At 30.3% G+C, this 21,086-nt stretch overlaps 1 protein-coding gene across 1 annotated transcript in view; it reads right to left on the minus strand.

Annotated features, from left to right (window-relative positions):
• The window catches only part of LOC107436170 (nose resistant to fluoxetine protein 6), a 55,625-nt gene that overhangs the window by 32,183 nt on the left and 2,356 nt on the right, over positions 1 to 21,086 (minus strand). The window contains exons 2-7 of the mRNA XM_087167646.1: positions 18,313 to 18,542; positions 12,806 to 12,914; positions 11,761 to 11,848; positions 5,850 to 5,950; positions 4,756 to 4,935; positions 2,349 to 2,433 (exon numbers count right to left, since the gene is read on the minus strand). Coding sequence (XP_087023772.1) covers positions 2,349 to 2,433; positions 4,756 to 4,935; positions 5,850 to 5,950; positions 11,761 to 11,848; positions 12,806 to 12,914; positions 18,313 to 18,542 — 793 coding nt within the window. The remainder of the gene's footprint in view (positions 1 to 2,348; positions 2,434 to 4,755; positions 4,936 to 5,849; positions 5,951 to 11,760; positions 11,849 to 12,805; positions 12,915 to 18,312; positions 18,543 to 21,086) is intronic.

A 21,086-nucleotide genomic window follows, 5' to 3' on the forward strand; every position in this document is an offset into this window, starting at 1 on the left:
GTTATTGTCGACCAGTGTTTTAGAGAACAAATAATGACTTTGTTCAAGAAAAAACACATTATAGCTGAGCTAAATGAAGAGTGCTATGTTTAATGAAGAAGCTATGTTTAATGTCACAATCAAAATCTTGGCTGATTTCAATGTGCTGTTGGATGTTGTCCGCCATTGCTTCTGTGGTTAACGTCACGCTGTAATCCAACTGCAGTTGAGTTGGACGGCAATTGAAGTTCAAGATAAGCGTTCGATGACGTATACTATCCAACTCACAAATGGACCAATCAGAGGTTAGCGCTGATTTCCAGCTGACGGCGTCCTGTCCTAAGAAACCAGGCCTTTAGTTTTGAATTGAAATTAAATATTTTTTAATTAAGAAGTTAAGATTAGAAAGTATTTTCAGTGATGCTGTCTCTTCACGGATGCATCCAGACGTTACAATAATAGCGCAGAAGTTGTATACACTTTTGAAGCGCTATATAATTTCAACAAATTTTACATTGAAACAATGGAAATGAAAATTGTGAAACCTAACAATGTCGCAAACCTCGTGCTTGTTATCTAATCTAATCTCTATTATCATCGCACGACCTGAAATTTTTTTCCATTTTAATTTCATATTAGAAAAAATATATCAAATTGAATACATTTTAACAGTAAGACCAAATAATGTTTATGGTTAATGTTAAGCGGTTTTTGCTTAATCCGACTATACGTAATTATTTTACTTAAAGGTTCGAATTCCGTGAAAATATTTAATTCTTTTATGTGCGACTAACGGTTTTCTTTTTACTTTGCCATATAAAAATAAGTGATGAAATAATTGATTTTTTCAAGAAAAATGAAATATTAATTAATCGAATAATTTCCGCGAAAATAATTGACCTTTGAAAAAAAACAACAAATAAAAATTAGAATAATCTATTTGTTAATATCATTAAGATAAAGAGACTTGATTTCAGACTTATCAATGCAATAAAATATTGCTTCAATTTAATAATGTTAAAGTCGATACATTTTAAAGTAGATGCCTAAAGTCAGCAAGATTTTATAGATATTTCAGTTAAAGTAGAAAATAAATAGTTTGGTCTTTTTCAATTTTTCAATTTAATTAAAAATTCAAACATTATCAATTTAAATACACAAGTGGGCACCCTTTGTGCTAAAATACAAACTAAGGTAAACAACGTTTAGGAGCACAAAAATATTTATAAATGCAGACAGCTGTTTTGGACGCTCAAAAGGCATCCTTCATCAGTGCAACAGATTTATCAACCTTCAGCGCAACCTTCATCAGACAATATTTTTGTGCTCCTAAACGTTGTTTACCTTAGTTTGTATCATCAATTTAATTAAAACTTTGATTAACTAAATTTAGTATGATGTGAAATGGTTTTCTCAAACAATGGAAAGTATTTACAAGAAAAGAGAAGAGAATGGATTTTTGTAGATAGTAAATAAAATATTCCTTTAATGGTAATTAAACTCTTATTGCAAGATAGTGTACACAGAATGTCCAAAAAGTATGGAGACGGTTTAAATATCTCGAGAAATAAGCAATATGTGAGTCATGCATTTTCGAAAGCTCTATTCAATGATATTGAACTTAACTCACAACCTCGATCCCTAGATGTTGTGTGGGTTGCAACTTTGGAATCTTAAGTGAACATTACTGTTTTTTTATTGCAGATTTGGATTTTACAGAAAGGAATACTTACATTAACTGAAATGACGGCATAATTGCCAAAAATAAAAATTAGGTACAAATCACTTGGGAAATGCACGAAAAAAAAAGATGCTTTCTTTTATATCTTTCAAAAAATGACTAATGACTCCTGCAGAAGAGGAGCGTAATTAAATGTAGTAAATTAGTTTTACTTTCTTATATTAATTCACTTGAAATTGGTGCGATTTTAACGATCTTACCAGTCTGAAGGTCTGATCTGACTCTAACTTCTTGAAATAGGTGTTTTTTTAAGCAATTAGTAACAGATTTGTTTTATTATTTTGTTGATTGTATAACTGCATGTGGATCAAACTGCAAACACTTGTAAGTCAAATTAAGGTATTTTTACTGGAAAATCCAAATCTGCAATAAAAAATTCTCATTTAATCTTTCGAAGTTGCATCCTCTCATCCTCCATAGCTTAAATTTGAAAGTTCTGGTTTAGCATCACTGTATACATCTTTTTAAAATACTTGCCACACATATTTTTCGATTTTTGATACAGTACTTCTGGACATACTAGGCTAAGTCCATACTTTTCGGACACCCAGTATAATAATAAGTTAATACTAATTGAAATGCAAGAAGGGATAACAATATAGTAAAGAATACCATACATGCCATGTACCTGAGAGTAAAGAAGCAATCCACAAAAATCACCCCATTATTTTCCACAATGGGATCTAAAACTTCATATACAAAATGAAAATTCTCTATAAAAACAAAAGGAAATTATTTTTAAAATAATATTATTCAGTTACTTTGAATTTTGAAAAAAAAGGCATTTTTTATTCAACATTGATCACAGTAAAATGATAAAGTACGGTAAGGGCATTAAAACTTATTCTAAAACAATTTTTGCAGCTATGTTTTTAAAAATTTTCCTACTTCATCATTTTATTTAACTTATTATTAATTTGTTTTTAACTACCTTCAAAATCTGTAAAAAAATGATTATGATATTAAAAATTTTCCTACTTCATCATTTTATTTAACTTATTATTAATTTGTTTTTAACTACCTTCAAAATCTGTAAAAAAAAAAAAGGAATTTGAACGATATTTATGATATATAAAAGGAATAGGTGAGGAATTGCGTAAAATAAAAAGGCAAATAGTTGATAAAGGAATGTGACAGGTTTGTCATTCTTGACAATACCTACTTCTTGTATTGCAATTTTCTCGTCATTTTTGCTTATTTGTATGTTTGCTCAATAAACAAAGTGCTACTAATCATACTTGTTCTAATTTTTAGTCTGACTTCAAATTATCTCGTCTAGTTAGCAATTACCTTTTTTAAGTTTATAATAATAATAATAAATCTTTTTCAACGCTGTTAAATACTGTATGCACTTAGTTGTCATCTTCGTTACCTATTTAAAATTTAACTATATATTTATAATTTCTTATACGTATATTTCCAATGCATTTCGTTGCATTTATAAGTTTATAAGAAAGCCTTTTCGTAGGTCATCATAAAATTTTATTTCATTTCATAATAATTGGTGAAGTGACACTTAATCCACATCTTCCATTGCTTTACGTTGTCACACAATTCGGAATTATATTTATTTGTAAACTGTTTTATATCCCTCTGAATTGGCATTGATAAGACTCCCTCATATTGGTTCTACTATAAACTGTTTCGCTGTACTGTCACAAGTACATAATTCTTTTATTATTTATTGCCTTTAGATTTATCAAAATACATTTTGAAAAGACAACCATCATTTGTAAAAGAAAACATTTCTACGCATAGCTTTTCAAATGCTGATCTGTGGCAGTGAAGATTTTCCGTGATCTTAATCATAATTTACGAAAATAATGATTATTGGTACTAATATTCTTTACAATCATAAGTGTAACCTAACTTATGTCGGTAGAAGTAATAGTTGAGAAGTTGAGAGGGATTTATTTATTAAAAGTACTATTTTTGATTTGTACTTATTTACATTTTTGGCATTACTATTTTGTACCTTTCCGCACAAGCGAAGCACTGAATGCAAAATATTTTTTTAAGTTAAATCATATTTGATTCAATGAGACAAATAATTTAGAAGAAAAGTATAAATAAGTGCAAGTCAAGAAAAAGGGTATTTTTAATACATAATAAGTCCTGCAATTTCTGAACTATTCATTACATTGAATCGTGTTTGGTTTCATTCAATTCAACGTAAAAAATTCATTGCAAACAATACTATATTTATTAAGATAGCAGCGTCAAGTGTGTTCTACATAAGCACAAGTCAAGAATTGTACTATTTGTAAGTACTTTTAGTTTTTATACCACTCTTACTTTGAAGTTATTAGTTCTACCCTCATACTTAATCTCATTCTATTTAGCGTAAAAATACATCGATTTTACTATATTTGTGTTGTTAGCACTATTTAATTTTTGTCACCTAATTGACCCTTTCTTTTTACTCTTCCTCTTCAACCAATATGCGAGGTTTTGCAACTTTTTACTTTTACTAAGGGAAGACTTTCTGCTGGGCACATTTTTTTTTCTGAATGTCAATTGTGAACCATATCTTCAGTGTACTTTATAAAATAAAAATAGTCGTTTTTGAAACTTATTTTGAATTAAACTTTCCTATGACATAAGTCATGATGTCTTTCCAAATTTGAAAATCTCCTCAAATTTGTTAACCTCTTCCTCAGCCAAACTGTTGAAAGCAAGATTTTTTTTTTAGCTTCATAGCTCTAAGAAGAATATTAAACAGGATATTTAAAATTTTTTTTTATAAAATAATCAGTTTCAGACTTTGTTACCCAGACTTTTTTTAAAAAAAAAATATCAATATATTGCTACGGTATTTCAAATCTTTAATTGAATACTAATTTTAGTTTGTACTTTACACCATGTTCAAACTCTCAACTATCAAGTGTTTTTTTTATACAGAAAATGTTTATAATATAAAGAATTTTTTAAAAAATTCTGTTGTAAAAATAAATTTTTTCCATAACTTTCAACAACCAAAGTTTAAAATAATTTTCCTTAGTATGGATATGAAAAGTAAACAATAATATTCTTACTATAACGTATTTCTTTCCCCGGAGTCGGAAACATTATAAGATGTGCCCACAAGATCACGAAACACAAAATCACCCGAAGTCCTTGAGCGCAGTTCAGAGACGCTTGGTTGGAATTCTCTGTGAATAACTCTACTGTATTAGTATAAAGAGAGAAAGCTTTCAGCAATCGTTTAGTAAAGCCTGTAAAAGAAGAATAAAAGTTCATAGTACAAACATGTAAAAAGTACATAAAAAGTAAGTAACACGTAGTTTAATATTTTATAATCATGAACTTAAGCAAGAAAAGAAGATCAGTTCTTTCTTTATAGTATATGTTGTTTAAATATATTCGTATATCTCTTTTTATTCAACAATATGTTCAACTTCACATTTTGTTTTGCTGCGTAAAAAATAAGTGTAAAAAATAAGTGAGTTACTAATTAGGGCTATTATACAGTCCACAGAAATATAAGCACAGTGTTGAAATTTATCTTGCTGAAAGGGTCATTGCTTTATGAAATAAGCCTGAGCTTTATTTTAAAGTTCTAATTTGTTTGAAAACTATTGAATTTTTAAGTATTTTTACTCAAATAATTTCGCACTTTCTTATATTTGTAATAACTTTGTGTTACATTTGGCTTTGCTGCGCAAGAATTGTAAGACTTAGGATGAAAAATGTGCAGGGAGTAAGATGAAATAAAAAAAATAGCATTTCATAATTAGTTTGAGAGTTTAAAATTGTTAAATTTGCATAATAAAGAAATACAATGGGGACTCTGTGCAGCCCACAGATTTGAAATTTGTGCGGTGAAAGGCCATTTTTATTTGTGAATAGGTGAGTTTTTTCAAAGTTAAAACTTATTTTAAATTTATTAAAATTTTGAGTGCTCTTTTGGCAAATTTTTCGAACTTTAATTGCGAATTGTGTTATTTATTCCCCACTTTAATGAATTTATTGAGAAATGAACTTGCTTTATCTTATTTATTATCTAAAAATCCATGTATTAGACCATTACAATAAGTTTTTCAATTCTTGCACTTTTCTTAATACACTATAAACAGTTTATATTCATAGTTCACAATTTTTTACAGAAAGCATTAAAGTGAAAACTTACTTTCATCTGAATATTTCATATGACTCTCTTTCATTTTACGGTCATTTAAATCTAATACTGTACCACAGATGCAAGCAAATAACACTGTCCCAAAAAATATCCTAAGAAAAATATTACGTTTCATAATGAATGAAATTCTGCTTCTATGATAAAATATGAGCATATTAGTTTATAAAATACATACCCGAATATCAATTTCGTTTGTATATTAATAAAAACGTATGAATGATTATAGTATTAATCAGTCAAATAAAGGACATTGAAAAAATACACCTGACTATTTGAATACACCTATTTGAATACCTATTTGAATGAAAAATACACCTGAATATCATAAACTATTTGACTAATTTCACTCAAATTTTGTATTTTACCTTGTAAAATTATATTCTTCAAAATGATGCAAAAAATTATTTATCTTACTGTTCAAATTTATTCGACGATTATTAAAAAATAACTAAAAATTATAAAGATTTACTAAAAGTTATTGTTTGCAAGGAAATATCTTTGGATAAACGAATTTTATAATTGTGTGGAAAAATTTCAATTCGTTTTAAAAGTTTTCGAGATATAGCGAAATACGCAAAAAAGTAAAATTAGCATTAAGGGGTACAAACTTTGAACCACTTTCCTGATTTTCCAGAGTGTGATAACCTCTATATTTTGGGAGTTATAAACTAAAATTCGCCAAAATTTTTTTTATTCATAGAAAGAACATTTGTGTGTTCAATTTGTAGTTGAAAATATCGTGTGCACTTGTTAATTGGCATAAATGAAGTCACCCTTTCGCCCCTAAGGATGAGTCGTAGAGTGTGACGATCCAATCATTGGAACAAGTGTTATTTGGGGTAGTCCATTTTTTATTTTGCACACTGTACATGATATGAAATATACGATATTGCATACCATGTACATATTGGGACAGTAGCATCTGTTTCACACTTTGATTGTACTGTTCAATTCTTCCATACACTGAATGGGCCTGCCGTGGACACGGGGAAATGTTAAGCCTTGTTTAACATTAATGCAAGAAAATGCTTTGAACAGATCTTAAAAAAGCAGCCAACACCCGCACAGGCAACCTTACAACAACTGCCTCACCCACTCTATACATCATGAAAATAAACTGACTTTTTCCCCTCGACGACGCATTTGGGCTGAGTATCTACAGATTCCTTCTTGAAGTGATGGCAACACCTAGTAGTAAGTTCCAGGAGTCTTCCTTTTTTCCCTGGGTGAAAGAATTATGATATACTGGCGTGGTGGTGTACCCTGATGCACTGATGTGCATTAGGGGATGCACATGGGTAATTCAACGAGTGATACGAAAAAATTTCATTCTTGAGCAAGTTATACCCAATCTTTCTGCATCGTAATTGATTTAGCACATTTATCGTTTGTCAATGAAGAAATAAAGTATGAAATGTGTTTACAAGTTAAATATCTAATTTTAATGTTTTAAATAAGTCATGGAACGTGTGAAATAAAAATGTGGTGAGTTTTACTTGTAATTTGCATTTTTTTTATCTGTCTCATGAATTTACTTTAATTTTCAATCCATTCCCTTTCAGCATTTCCAGATAATGTTTATTCCTTTTTTTAGTAAATTTCTTTAGAACTCTAACCAGTCTTTAACAAAGCAAAATTTAATACCTTCCCTGTTATGTTTGGCCAGTAATTTTAGTTAAATATTTTATATCCTTCTAAAGGGATATTCTATTTTTAGCATTTAATTTGTTCATTAATAATTTTTTTTTACTTTACCTTTTTTTTCTTCCTAATTTTCTTAATTCTATTCTTAAACGTTAAACAAACCCAATAGGAATGAGATTTAAAAGAAAAAAGATCATTCCATGACATTCAATCGATCATTATAAAGCCATCTCAGTGGAGGTTTTACAATGAGACGGGAATCGTTGACCTGTTTGAAAATCAAGCCTAGATCCACCAAATTCCCTGGGCAAATGTTAGAAAAATTGTTTGTAGCCTTTTCTGGTCATTTGCAGGCTGCATACGCCCTAAAGGAAACACCACTTTAAGTTTTAGTCAAAATCTCCCCACATTATTAATGATCCTTTACATTGCTGTCCATTGGAGAAAAAGAGAAAGATTCTAAGTATAGTAGATGTACATTCGCTAGGAAAAAATAACAGAACAAAACAGCTTCTCAATTTTTATATTATTTTTCTTTTTCATTGTTATTATTATATTTAGCACTTAAAAAAAAGAATTTTTAATTGGAAAATAAGATGTCGCTTAAATATTAAAACTAAACTAAAACTCAGCGGCGTTACAGTCCATAGAGAGCCAAGGCCTACTGTGCCCATCTCAATTTTCTTGACCTTGGGCTCTGGGGTGCAGGAGCAGATGTTCCGGTCAGGTTGTTAGCCAAGCGGAACCCCCAGTGCTTAGTTCCCAAGCATGCTTGGTACTCATTTATCGACCCATTGAAGGTATGAAAGGCTGAGTCAACCTTTCCCGGCCCGTGAATCGAACCAGTGACCTGTGGCACGACAGCGCGAAGTTCTACCGCTCAGCCACCGGGCGGCGACTTTACACATTGTCGACTCCCGGGCACCTCCACTCGCCGCGGTTTTATTTGTCAACTGTTTCACCGCCTTATCTAGTAACCCTCACTCAGAGGCAACCCTACGCTCGCCGCAATACAGCACTCGCAAAAGTCATAAACGAATCTTCGCGCTCATGGATATTTTTAAAAGTTGCTTGCTGAATTAAGTTAAAATTTTATCCTCGTTTAAGACTAGAAAAATTCAAATAACGAGATCAAAATACTTCGTCCTTCTATAAAGAAAAAGTTACATACACACAATTATTTCAGTTAATTACATACGTATTTCGGTTAAAAAAAATTTCAAATAGAAACTTTTCTTGTAAATTAAATAAAAATCTGGAGTAATAAAATATTTATATCTTCAGAATAATCAATTTCTCTTGAATATCTTAATTAATAAACAAAGTTTAAAAAAATAATCCCCTATATAAATCATCACATTATTAAGAGTACATATTTTGAAGATAAAAGCATTAAAAAAAATTTACGCAGTTTGAAAAATAATTATTTTTATTTCTTTCATTTTTACCAGGTTTTTTCAATTGTTTCTATTTTGGAAAAAATATGTATTCTTCAAAATGCTTACAATATCTTAAAAAAATTGCATATATTTTATACTGAACAACTTTTGATTGACAATATTTTCTTCATAAGAGAGTCCTTAAAAAAATGTGAAAATATTTTCATTAAATTTGTTCAAATATTTTCTGTAAAATACGTGCTATTATGAAGACAAGGAGAAAAAATATTTTTAGTAAAGCCATGACATAAAGAAACAAATCTATGACATATTCACTACTATTTTCGTATAGTTAATTTATTTTTTATAACATCAAATCATATTTATTAAAACTTAAAGTTGTGACTGCTCAACTTTTTTTAATGTTTCTTAAATTTGTCAAGGAAAATTCCGATATGTTCCATTTTTCTTGCTTCTATCACTATTATTTGTATATATCTGAAATTACTCATCTTCGTTTTAATTGTTTCCCAATTAATTTTATCGTATATTTTGCTATATATATTTATCCTTTCATTCTATGCTTCATTAATTTCATAACTTATCCATCTTGTAACTTTTTATTCATAATTTTATAACAACTTTAGCTTATTAGATTCTATAACTCAACAATTGGTCTATATATTTTATAATTTCTTTATTCAATTTTTGGGCTTCTAAATAAGATATGGAAAAAATACTATGAAAATTATTACATTTATTGTCAATCTAAAATTAGGCCTTTTTTTCCTCCTAAGTGTGAAAACACATTTACTAACTTAATGTAACGTAATTTAACATGATTCATCTATTTTAATAAGAACGATTCAGAGAAAAGCAGGATCAGTAAAAGTGAAATGTGTATTTTAATTTATATTCTGCTTCAAAAATGAGACAAAAGAGACACTGAAAACTTTTCTGTTATTATTTAATAGTATTCATTAGTCTTTAAAATTCCAAAAGAATTTTTAAGTTGCTGGAATCATATAATAGTCTCATTTGTAACAACTTGTTTTTTAATTTTTTTCACACAATAGCTTTTATTGTATGTAATTTGCTTTAAAAGTTCAAACATTTATTCTTAGATTGTCATGCAGTCTGTGTGTCTAAAAACTGTATGACCTATTTTATTTTATTTGTTCCTTGCAGAATGGTAATAATTGTTTCTTATTTGGTAATAAAAATCTTACTTTTGTTGAGATAACTGATCGCAAGAGTTTTGTTTTATTATCATAACATCGATTAATTTTTTTGAGAAAAGTGTAAGTCCTCAGCCTTTCAACCATATTGCTTTAAAACTACTTTCTTTATTTAAAGTAAATTATTAAATTTAAAAATTGTTAAGATTCTCTTATTTGACTCAATGTCTTGTCTTTAATGAATCAGAAATAAATAAACAGATTGTCTTTATATGATATGAGTTATGATATGAGAATGTAAAAGTTGATGCTACTTAATCAAAATTGTGTTCACCTCATAAATATTCTTTAACTGCTACAAATTTTTAAGTCCTGGCTACCAAAGCTGTGGAGTTGGCTAATACGTATGAAGGAATTTATCGTTTAGGACATGACATTTACAAAAAAGTGTCAAATCTAAGTACAATTGTTTCTACGCAAATATTATTCGCACTGCAAATGGGAATCATTACATCAAATTTAATCATAGATATCAATGTCAGAAAAGTAAAAAAGAATAAATTCATGTATAAAGCTGACAGCAACAATCTCCTCATCATTACACGTATATAAAATGAAAATGCTTAAAACTCATAAATTGCGTAGTTACTTAAATTAAAGGTTTTAAAAACTAAACAATAAGGTACAAAACCCTGCTGCATTATTAAATATTGCGTCCACATGCTTGATAAAGACACCATATATTATTTGCAATAAATTTATAAAAATAATTATAAAGCTATATTCTACTCATATATCCAACACCCACAAAGAAAACTTAATCCTAAAAAGGATATAAAAAAGTAAGAAATAAATATGTGTTTCAGGAAGTCCGAATAAAAACAGAATGATAATACGCAAAAACTTTTAAAGTTGCTAAATTTACTCACACCTCATGTTCACTCATGAGTTTTTTTAAATCGTATGTCGCAAGTGAAACATGCGCGAATTAATATGCGAAGATTTTCGCGAGAAAATTTGAAACCCGACTTGGCGAATGTAGCATTGGCGAATTTCAAAATACGGTGCCAAAGAAGTGCCCGGGAGTCGACAATGTGTAAAGTCGCCACCGGGCGTCAAATATTAAAACTGCTAACATAATAAATAACGTGGTAAAAAACGAACGTATGAAAAGTGTTTCCATTTCGTGAGGAGAGGTTGAACCCCTAAAAACCCTCGCTCAATAATACTGTATATGCCACAGACGGGCAGTTTCAATTTGCAGCAGAAATGAATTAAAAACAGCAACGTTATTTAAATCTCACTCATCACGAGTGTTGTTGTAGGAAACATGTTTCTTTGTTTCAAACTTGTTTGATCATCGGAATAAATAGAGAAAGGCTCACAGACAGCTATCAGAAACGCTTTGAAGTTTCAACCAGCAATCAAAAATGTCTTAGTATTTCGTACAATCAACTTTCTGAAATGTGATTTTTCAGATTTCAGTAGCGGTTCTTACTTATTTTCGCATATATATTAATCTTAAATCTCTGATGTGAATACTCTTTGTCATTATTTAGACAAGCTTTATTTTAAAATATAGATTAAGAGTGATTCTCACCGAATACCCTTTATTTTATTCATGCAAATAACATATTAGCCACATTAACGTTAAAAAATTTGAGCATTTGCATCCTATTTTAATCAAAATATTTTACTTACATACAAAGTATTGCTGAAATAGGTACTTTTAGAGGTTCCTCAATTTGGCAGTCTGTAAGAATGGCATCTAAATCCAATGGTTCCACAACTGAGAAAATTAACTGTATGTTAGTTATAACGAAAGAAATAGCAACAAAAAGAGAAATCTAACTAGTTTTTTACGATTATCTGAAGTTCTTGTTTGATCTTCGTCAATAACATAAAATATTTCACAAATAGTCACTATTCCACAATTGAGGAAATTAACTGCAAATCAAGTAACTATTTATGCCTATCTGACGTTCTTGTTTAACTTTAATCAGTAATAAAAATATTTCTTAACAATTGAAAAAGTTAACTGTTGGCTAATTCCAGAAAAAAAAACATAACCGAAAACGGCGTGAAGTTGAAAATCTGTGAAAATGTTTGTGTTTTTCTGACGTTTTTGCTTAAACTTTGTCAGCAATAAAAAATATTAAAATAAAAACGGAAATATATAGAGATTTTCACTCAATATATTTCTTTAATAGTCAGCGTAATATTACATTTTATCAGCAGCACAGAGCCACTCATTGGACATGTAGAGTAAAATTCAACATGGGCTTTCGAACCCTCAGTCTTGGAGCTGGTGATAAGCTAGCCTTATCAACTCAAACGGTCACAACTTTTCTAAAGGAAATGCTTCTCGACATCCATCTACTTGACTGTTTTAGAGTTAAATCTAAATGCATTAGTTTAAATAAGTGTCAAAGCATACGATATGCTAATTACAAAAATGCAAATAAAATCTACATCCATTTATGTTAAAAATGACATTGCTCTTAAAAAAGACAAAGAAATGGAATATTTCTGAAAGAATTGCACTTCTAAGAAAAACAAGAAAACAAAAGAAAAAAGAAAACTTCAAAAATGTTTCTCGGCTTAAGTAGAAGATTTGTGCATACAAAATGACAGCATGGCATCAGGATAGAGTTCTAATTTGCAGTCAATTCTAATAATAAAAAGAGAAATATATTTTATAGATTTTGAAGAAACAGCAGAAATAGATGATAAAGTAATGTCTTACGAGTACTGATGACGTTCTCAACTTCTTCATCAGTGCAGGTAGATGGCAAGCATATTCCCCCATGGTAGGCAAATCTTAATGGTATGTGACTTTCAATATGGTGCCTAATCTGCAAAATATTCAAGGCTGTATAAATACCAAACAGTAATAAGCCATGAATTGAAACATTTGCGCGTCATGAAAATTAATTGTGAAGACAAAGAAAAATTCAATGCTACTAAATGTCTGGCAACAATGGAAGAACTTTTTTACAAAGGGAGCTGTTGTTTTATTGTGCTTAAAAATGACTTTGAATATGTTTTCAAATCTGAAAACAAAATGTACCCATTTACATACTCGCAATTTAAAGATAAATACTTAATTTTCAAGTGTCTATGCCGTTTCAATTTTGAGCTCAACTTTTCTTATCTACACGAACAATGGGTGCCCATTATAGACCTTTTTGTAGTGATGGGACACAAAAAATTTAAGAATCTTTGAATTTAATTATTTTCTGTATGTGTTTACAAAGTAGGCACCATGTTGTTGTTTTTATTTCAATTTACTGCTTTCTGTTTGTTATCAGTCGCCAAACACCAGATCAGCTTTTGAAGTCCTTTTCAAATTGTTTTGTCCTCACTTCATTAATAACTGAAACCAATACCGTGATTGTAACGTCTAAGTGCAGGTTTGCGCATTAATTTAAATCTGTTTTAACATAATCTTTTACTACACCATTAATTTCTTTTCATTTCATTTACCGCTCTTTGCTCAATATCAGTCGCCAGTCTTAAAATCAGTTTTCGTAGTTCGTTTCGAATTGCTCCGCTCATTCTATATCATTTACTGAAATCAATGCTTGGCTTGATAGTGACAATCTATATACAAATATACAATGACCTCTATATATTTTTTTACCTAGATTTAATCTGTTTTAGCATAACCTTTTTTAACATCGCGACTCCAGTGACGCAAGTAATGATACCAACATACCAACTTAACCAATCGCTTACGATACATAATTACGATTGAATTTCGTTATTAAGAAACGTGTTCTAGTTTGCCTTTTCAACAAAAGAATAAGAACAGCCGTATTCAAGAATTCAAGTTAACTTTTCTCACTTAACTAGTTTGACTCAAGTTATCTAGCTTATTCATGTTTTTTTACGTGGTGAAAATCATTGCTTTTACTGTGGATATGGGATGTTTTCTTGTGGAAAAAAAAATTGTTAGTTCTTTTGTAAGTATGTGTGCTAAGTTATATTTAGTTTATATATTTAGCACCATTATCAGTCTTGGTATTGCAAATTGTATTTTAATGATGCAAAGAACGTTAGTGCCTTTCATCTGGATTGCTCATTCAATGCATCAATCTTAAAGGGGAAGTTGTCGAACAACAGAGAAAAGTTGAAGTATAGCGTACCCAGAATCGTAGCATTATCACTGCTTCGTTGGTCTCATAATTTTCAACCTTTAATCCCCTATTGATTTTTACGTGCATGTAGCTCAAGTAATGCAGTATTAAAGTAAGTTTTTAAATATAAAAAAACTAGAATAAAAAGATTTCTTTTTCTGAGAACTGTGGCTTTTCTCCATATTGACGTTTTGCGTCATTTTCAGAATAAACATAGAGGGCGCTAGCCAAAGATAAGCTAAATTTGACCTAAAATTCATAAGTAACTGATGCAAACACACATCAGTTATGAAAATAGCCTTTTATTCACAAGAAAAGCATAACTTTATGTGACTACAGAGCCATCGAGAAACAGCCTTAGAGTTAAGCCTAGTTTGATGAGTTTTACTTTCTGCCGTTTAGGTTGTCCCGTATCAGAAACCGAGAAATCTATAGAGACCAGTAATCTCGTTTAAAAAATAAGCTCAAGCACGATCTCACTTTCAAATAATAATGCTAATATTCGCCATTTACAACCGACACTCGATAGGTATAAAAATTTAAAATTTAGCTCAACGCTCTACAATGTCTTTGTGAGTATTAGTTTGACAATAAAATATAAAGGAAAATTGACGATTTGATAAGATATTATCTCAGACTGAAACTAAGATAAAAATTAAGGTTAAAGTGTTAAATAAGTTAGTGAGAAAATTCTGATGCAAACACACATCAGTTATGAAAATAGCCTTTTATTCACAAGAAAAGCATAACTGTATGTGACTAGAGAGCCTTCGAGAAACAGCCTTAGGGCGCTTTTTCATTACACGACACGATACCGACAAAATCGGACGACAAATGTGTGAACGACTATGTCTTTGCCGGATCGTTCAAGCAATTGTTTTTTCACTTGTCCGATATCGTTAGTCCGAGAAGTAGAAATTCTTGTTCATTCAATGTATTGAGTTTGAGTATGTAGAGACATAAAATTTAAATAATTTATTTGAACGTGTTTTGAAAAATTATAAGTTTTAGTTTTGAATTCGTTTTGGCAACGGAGTTAGATATATAATAAATGTTGTTGTGTTCGAAAATGCTTAGGAAATAAAATATGTTATTTTTTTGATAAAATTATTTGTAGTATCGTAAATTGTCATTCATTTAATTTAGTTGGCACAAAGACCCAACAAGTGAGCAGTTGCTTGTGTTCTGCTGTGATTTTTTTCTGCAAACTTTAAATATGCCGGACGATAATCGTCGTCTCAAAGTTCTTACTTTATTTTAGAAGAAAAAAGCTAGCAGTGCAGAAGCGGTTTTGGGTGCACGAAATGGTACTTACGTATTAACGCCACCGCAGCTACAGATTTGGCGGTTTTTAAGTTCCGCTAATCTACAGCCTTTATTGGCGCAACTTCTGCAACAACGTAAGTACGAACGAAATAAATGAGGCAAGATATGTTGAAGAAGATTTTTATGTGCTTTTCCATAAGCTACAAAAAGTCCCAAATAAATTTTTTAATTACGTCCGAATGAGAGAAACCAAGAACAAGAATGATGTTAATGAGAAATAATTTTTATATGGCTTTTGAGTTGGCGTCTATTCGCCAACTTAGGTCTGTAATCACTTAACATTACTTAAATTCTTTAAATGTTTTAAAGTATTAAAGTTTTTTTTAAATCGAATTAAAATATTAGTTTCATTTAGAATAATCTTTTTAGATGATTGTTTAAATGAGTTTTATCAAATTTATCTTATGAAGCCGCTCTACCATGTTTCAAAAATTTTTTCACTTGAATCAGGGAGCAGACTTTTTATTATTCAATCAAGCAGAAACCAGTAGTTAGATCGAGTTCTGTTTGAAATACATAATGGTCTTTATTCACCTTCTTATCAAACCATTACTATTATACAAAATACCATTTCTTCATTAAAGCATATAATGAATTTATAAAAATTTTCAATGAAACTTTTATGATTGTTTAAGTCTTTCAACCTCACTATAATGTAAAAAATGCAACTTCATAAAATTAAAAATTTATAACCAAACATGAGAATAAATTATATAAAACTTTTATTTTCAAATTTGACATTTGACATGATCTAATAAAAGATTAAAATTGATTAAAAGAATAAAATAATGATATCAAAAGAGGAGATAAAACAGGAAAGATACACAACAACTAATAAAATCGCCACGATTTGAGGAGAAATTTGCTTGCCTAACCGACATTCGATTCCGACAAACGATATCGCCTTGTCGGATACGACATAATCGTTATCGTATCGGTGAGTGAAAAAGCGCTCCGTTGCTGACCATGTATTTTACTTGACCCTCTGTCGTTCGCCGACAATCGGATCCGTTTTGTCGTTATCGTGTCGTGTAATGAAAAAGCGCCCTTAGAGTTAAGCCTAGTTTGATGAGTTTTACTTTCTGCCGTTTAGGTTGTCCCGCATCAGAAACCGAAAAATCTATAGAGACCAGTAATCTCGTTTAAAAAATAAGCTCAAGCACGCTCTCACTTTCAAATAATAATGCTAATATTCGCCATTTACAACCGACACTCGATAGGTATAAGAATTTAAAATTTAGCTCTACGCTCTACAAGGTCTTTGAGAGTATTAGTTTGACAATAAAATATAAAGGAAAATTGACGATTTGATAAGATATTATCTCAGACTGAAACTAAGATAAAAATTAAGGTTAAAGTGTTAAATATGTTAGTGAGAAAATTCTGATGCAAACACACATCAGTTATGAAAATAGCCTTTTATTCACAAGAAAAGCATAACTTTATGTGACTACAGAGCCTTCGAGAAACAGCCTTAGAGTTAAGCCTAGTTTGATGAGTTTTACTTTCTGCCGTTTAGGTTGTCCAGCATCAGAAACCGAGAAATTTATTGAGACCAGTAATCTCGTTTAAAAAATAAGCTCAAGCACGATCTCACTTTCAAATAATAATGCTAATATTCGCCATTTACAACCGACACTCGATAGGTATAAGAATTTAAAATTTAGCTCTACGCTAGTAAATGACCATGACTGCTGTTCAAAATAGGAGTACTCTCTACCAATGTATGTTGAATTTTCCAAGTACACATTGTGAATTCAAGCCATTTTTAAGATCTCAAGGACTAGAAAGGAGTTCCCAGGATATCAGAAAGACAAATTATATTGGAAAGAAGAACAATAACGAACTTTCAGGGATCAGACTGTAATCCTAAGGGTCCTTTTCCACTTTTTGACTGTTTATTGTCCCTTTTCGAATTATAAATTGATTATTGTTCACTTTTAATTATTTATTGCTGTACTTGCTCCTTTTCCGATCAGTGGACTGTTATAATTATATGGATTAATTTCTAAATTAACTTGTATGTGAAGCAGCTTTATTTTTTCTGTTGTCTGCATTAGCTGAAATGATATAAATGGTAGTCAGTTGCTTTTTGCAAGTACGTGTTCGAGGAGATAATTTTGATTTAGAATTTCTCAGAAAATGCTGAATGGTATTGTAGTTTTTATTTGTCCCACCCATTATTGCTGTTGTTGTTGCATATCTCCGTTGTTTTGGAACGCTAAATTAGGTCAATGCAATCTATCACTTTAAGAAAGTCTTATACTAGAATTGGGTTTGTGAAAAGATCTTGTCTGGACCTTCAACGTATTAAGTATCGGTGTATGCGACTAGTTGTAGTTTAGCACGTTTTTTTTTATCTCTATTTTGTAATTTTATTATATAATTTAAATGAATTGTAATTTATATGATGTACTGTGCGTATTGTATGATTAAAAAATTTAAATTTTAAAAAACGAAAAGAAATCGCAAAAGTGCAAAATTAGAAGAAGAGCGAATAAAATTTTTTTCGATCATCGTTTCAGTATTTTCTGAAAAAAGATGCATCAAAGTTAACAAATTTTACATAAGTTGAGATAAAAACTCCCCATAAATTTTTCTGCTTTTCATTCAGAAAACGCCATGAATAAACCAAGAATTGATGATAAATATTAAGTGTACATAATATTAAAAAATGATATTACAATAACTAGTATCAATGTTGTCAAAATGTTTAACGAAACTGTAAATTGAGTTGTATTTTTATTGAATACATTTCACTATAAATAAAGAATAAACAAAATTTTACCCAATTAGGAGGTACACCGAATGCTTCACCGTAGCTTTTTCCAATTAATGGGTTACGGTTTGGTGTTTGGAAAAGAGAATGTTTTAAGTGCACCATACAAAACTTTCCTTTAAATAATTTTCCCCCGTCGTTTGAAGTTGCCCTTACTTTGATGCAGTCGTCCAAAGATCCGTAGTCGGCCATGGTTATACTGAAAATGCTGCTCGGTATTTTTCCTGATGCATCCAGCACTACAAGAAAAGTTTGGTGCTTGTAACGTATCAAGCTATATAAATAACAGTTCTGTTTCTTATAGAAAACTTTTATTCACAAACAGTAACAAATATGAAGTATCCGAATCGGGATAGTTAAAATATTATAAAACAAACTAAAAAAACCTGTTATAAGAAAACTCAAATTCCAAAATAAAACTAATTTCCAAAAAAACAGTAACTTTGTTGTTCTAAAAAGGTCATATAATTTTATCGTCTGCTTTTATTTTATTGTTTAACTCTTTATGTGCTTATTTTATTTTATTCATGCTTTTGCTAGCCCGCTATTTTTTAATATTTTTATTTTTATTCATGCTTTTGCTAGTCAATTATTTATTTAATATTTTTAGACTTTATGTGATCCATAATTTCCATTCGTAATTACATTTTTAGAACCTTTGTCTAAAATCTCATCAAAAGTTCAATTACTAAATATTTTAAATTACTATTTAAGCGAGAAATAAACGAAAATGCAATCAAAAGCAGTGCCAAAAATATTTATTTACAGAAAATCTGATGAAAATGATGACTTACCAGTGCATTACTATTGGACAGATAAATGATATGATATAACATGGTTTTTCAGCTCGAAAATCAATGGTTTTGTATGTGGTTGACATGAGTACAAAATTATAAAAGTTATTAAGTTGTTGTTCGTCTAAAAAATATTTCCTTATGGTCAATTTAAAGAATTATCCCATGATTTAATGCCATAAGAGCTATCGAGGCATTTTTATGAAGCAAAATGTTTGAAAACTCACAACACACTACTACTATTTCAAATGTATCGAAATATTTCTTTATTGTATCGCTTTTTCTTTTCTTACTTTGATTATTTTTGTAGACTATATTTGAGGGTGCCCCTTGATTCTCGATAAGTTGTGATTGTAGTTGATCACCAAGCTGGGCGATGTTGAAACCCAATTGGTTTAGATTTTAGCGTTATTTTTAAATGTTCAACTGTTTATGTAATTTCAGAGATCCGTTAGTTCTACGTTGGATACCGGCTGGTAAGGTTACTTTTGCCTACTAACCGGTATCACAGACGCCATTTTCGATTCCTATTTCGCCGAATTTATGTGGCGATGGAGGTACATCGATTCTATTCATGATAAATTTAGACAGTATCTAACAGCTATTAGCGAATTCTGTGCACCTAAATCTGAGGATATTCAAGCTTAATGATGAAGTGTATTTTTTTCCCTTTTCTTTCTGTGCTTACTCCATTAATTTTTGTTTCGATTCAAAATACTTTTATTGGATCTATTAATTTTGCTTATTATTCATTGCAATTTAATAAAGTTTTGGCCGATGTTTTGTTGAAATTTTCCAATGTTTTATTGAAATATCATTAAGTTTTGGCCGCCATTCCTTTTATCATGGTGCTCCGCGCAAACAGGAATGGCGCCAAACATAAGTCGCCAATTTTGCCATGGGGCATCTTCAAGTATATTTTTACCGATTATTTCGATGTTGTGTATTGTTGGACTTGATGCACTACAGTATATGCCTTTCTGCCTTATTATTTCAAATTATATGATTAAAAATAAAAGCGGTATTACTTTATTATAAAGTAATCCTGTAATATTGCCACAATATTATATGGTTTGCATATTTAAATCACTGACTAAACTTAGAACCGTTTTATAATTATTAAGCAACTATAGCTGAATACTCGTTCCTCGTGAGGGGGAAAAAGTAAATTGTAAATTGGCATTAATCAATACTATGTTTTATGTACAAAAAATTAAGGCATATACCGACACAATTAGAACAATAATTAATTCCAAGGCTCTAGTGTAGAATCGGGAGACCCTTGGTTTGGCGATAATTTTTGTTCAGTTTTTTTGAATCTCATTTCTTATACAATGATATACTTTGTGGTCTTAGCTTTCAATAATGTTACCTTCGGGTTACTGCAACTTTCGTTTTTCCTTACGTGATTGGTTCTTGGATTATTTATTTGTATAATATACATTTGTTTATTTGCATGTCACCAAAAATTAGAGGGGGCCCCGTTTGTAAGCTATTACCTCAAAATTTATACTTGAAAATTGATACTTGACTGGTTTTGCTTACTCGAAAAGGAATGGAAAGAACAGTTGCTAATGTTAACAAATGCCACGTTTCAACAATCAATGAGTATCGATATACCTACGACACTGCAGGTATCCCATTATTAAAAAGCATTAAGTGTAAGTAAAATTTACTTCTATATTTAATGCTTATGTATATCTTAAAGTTAAGCATCTCGAAATAAGTTAAAACTATTAAAAACAAGTCTGCTTCTGCCATTGTAGGATCTTTTGATGGAACTTACCCAAATTTTCGTTACACGGAGAGGAAAACCACGAAAATTTTCCATTGTTAGTCTGAAGGCAAGGAGACTCTGACCCATGATCCGTCTGCCACTGAGACTATTTTACGTCAGCACTGTGGTCGGTTTGATCCGGGTGTGGAATTCGTATCAACCAGCCATGAGTGGGTTTCGAACCCTGTTCACCTCAGAGGCGAAGGCTACAT

This window comes from Parasteatoda tepidariorum, chromosome 7 (genome assembly GCF_982258835.1).
Source record: "Parasteatoda tepidariorum strain Cologne lab strain chromosome 7, Ptep-v5.0, whole genome shotgun sequence".
NCBI lineage: Eukaryota > Metazoa > Arthropoda > Arachnida > Araneae > Theridiidae > Parasteatoda > Parasteatoda tepidariorum.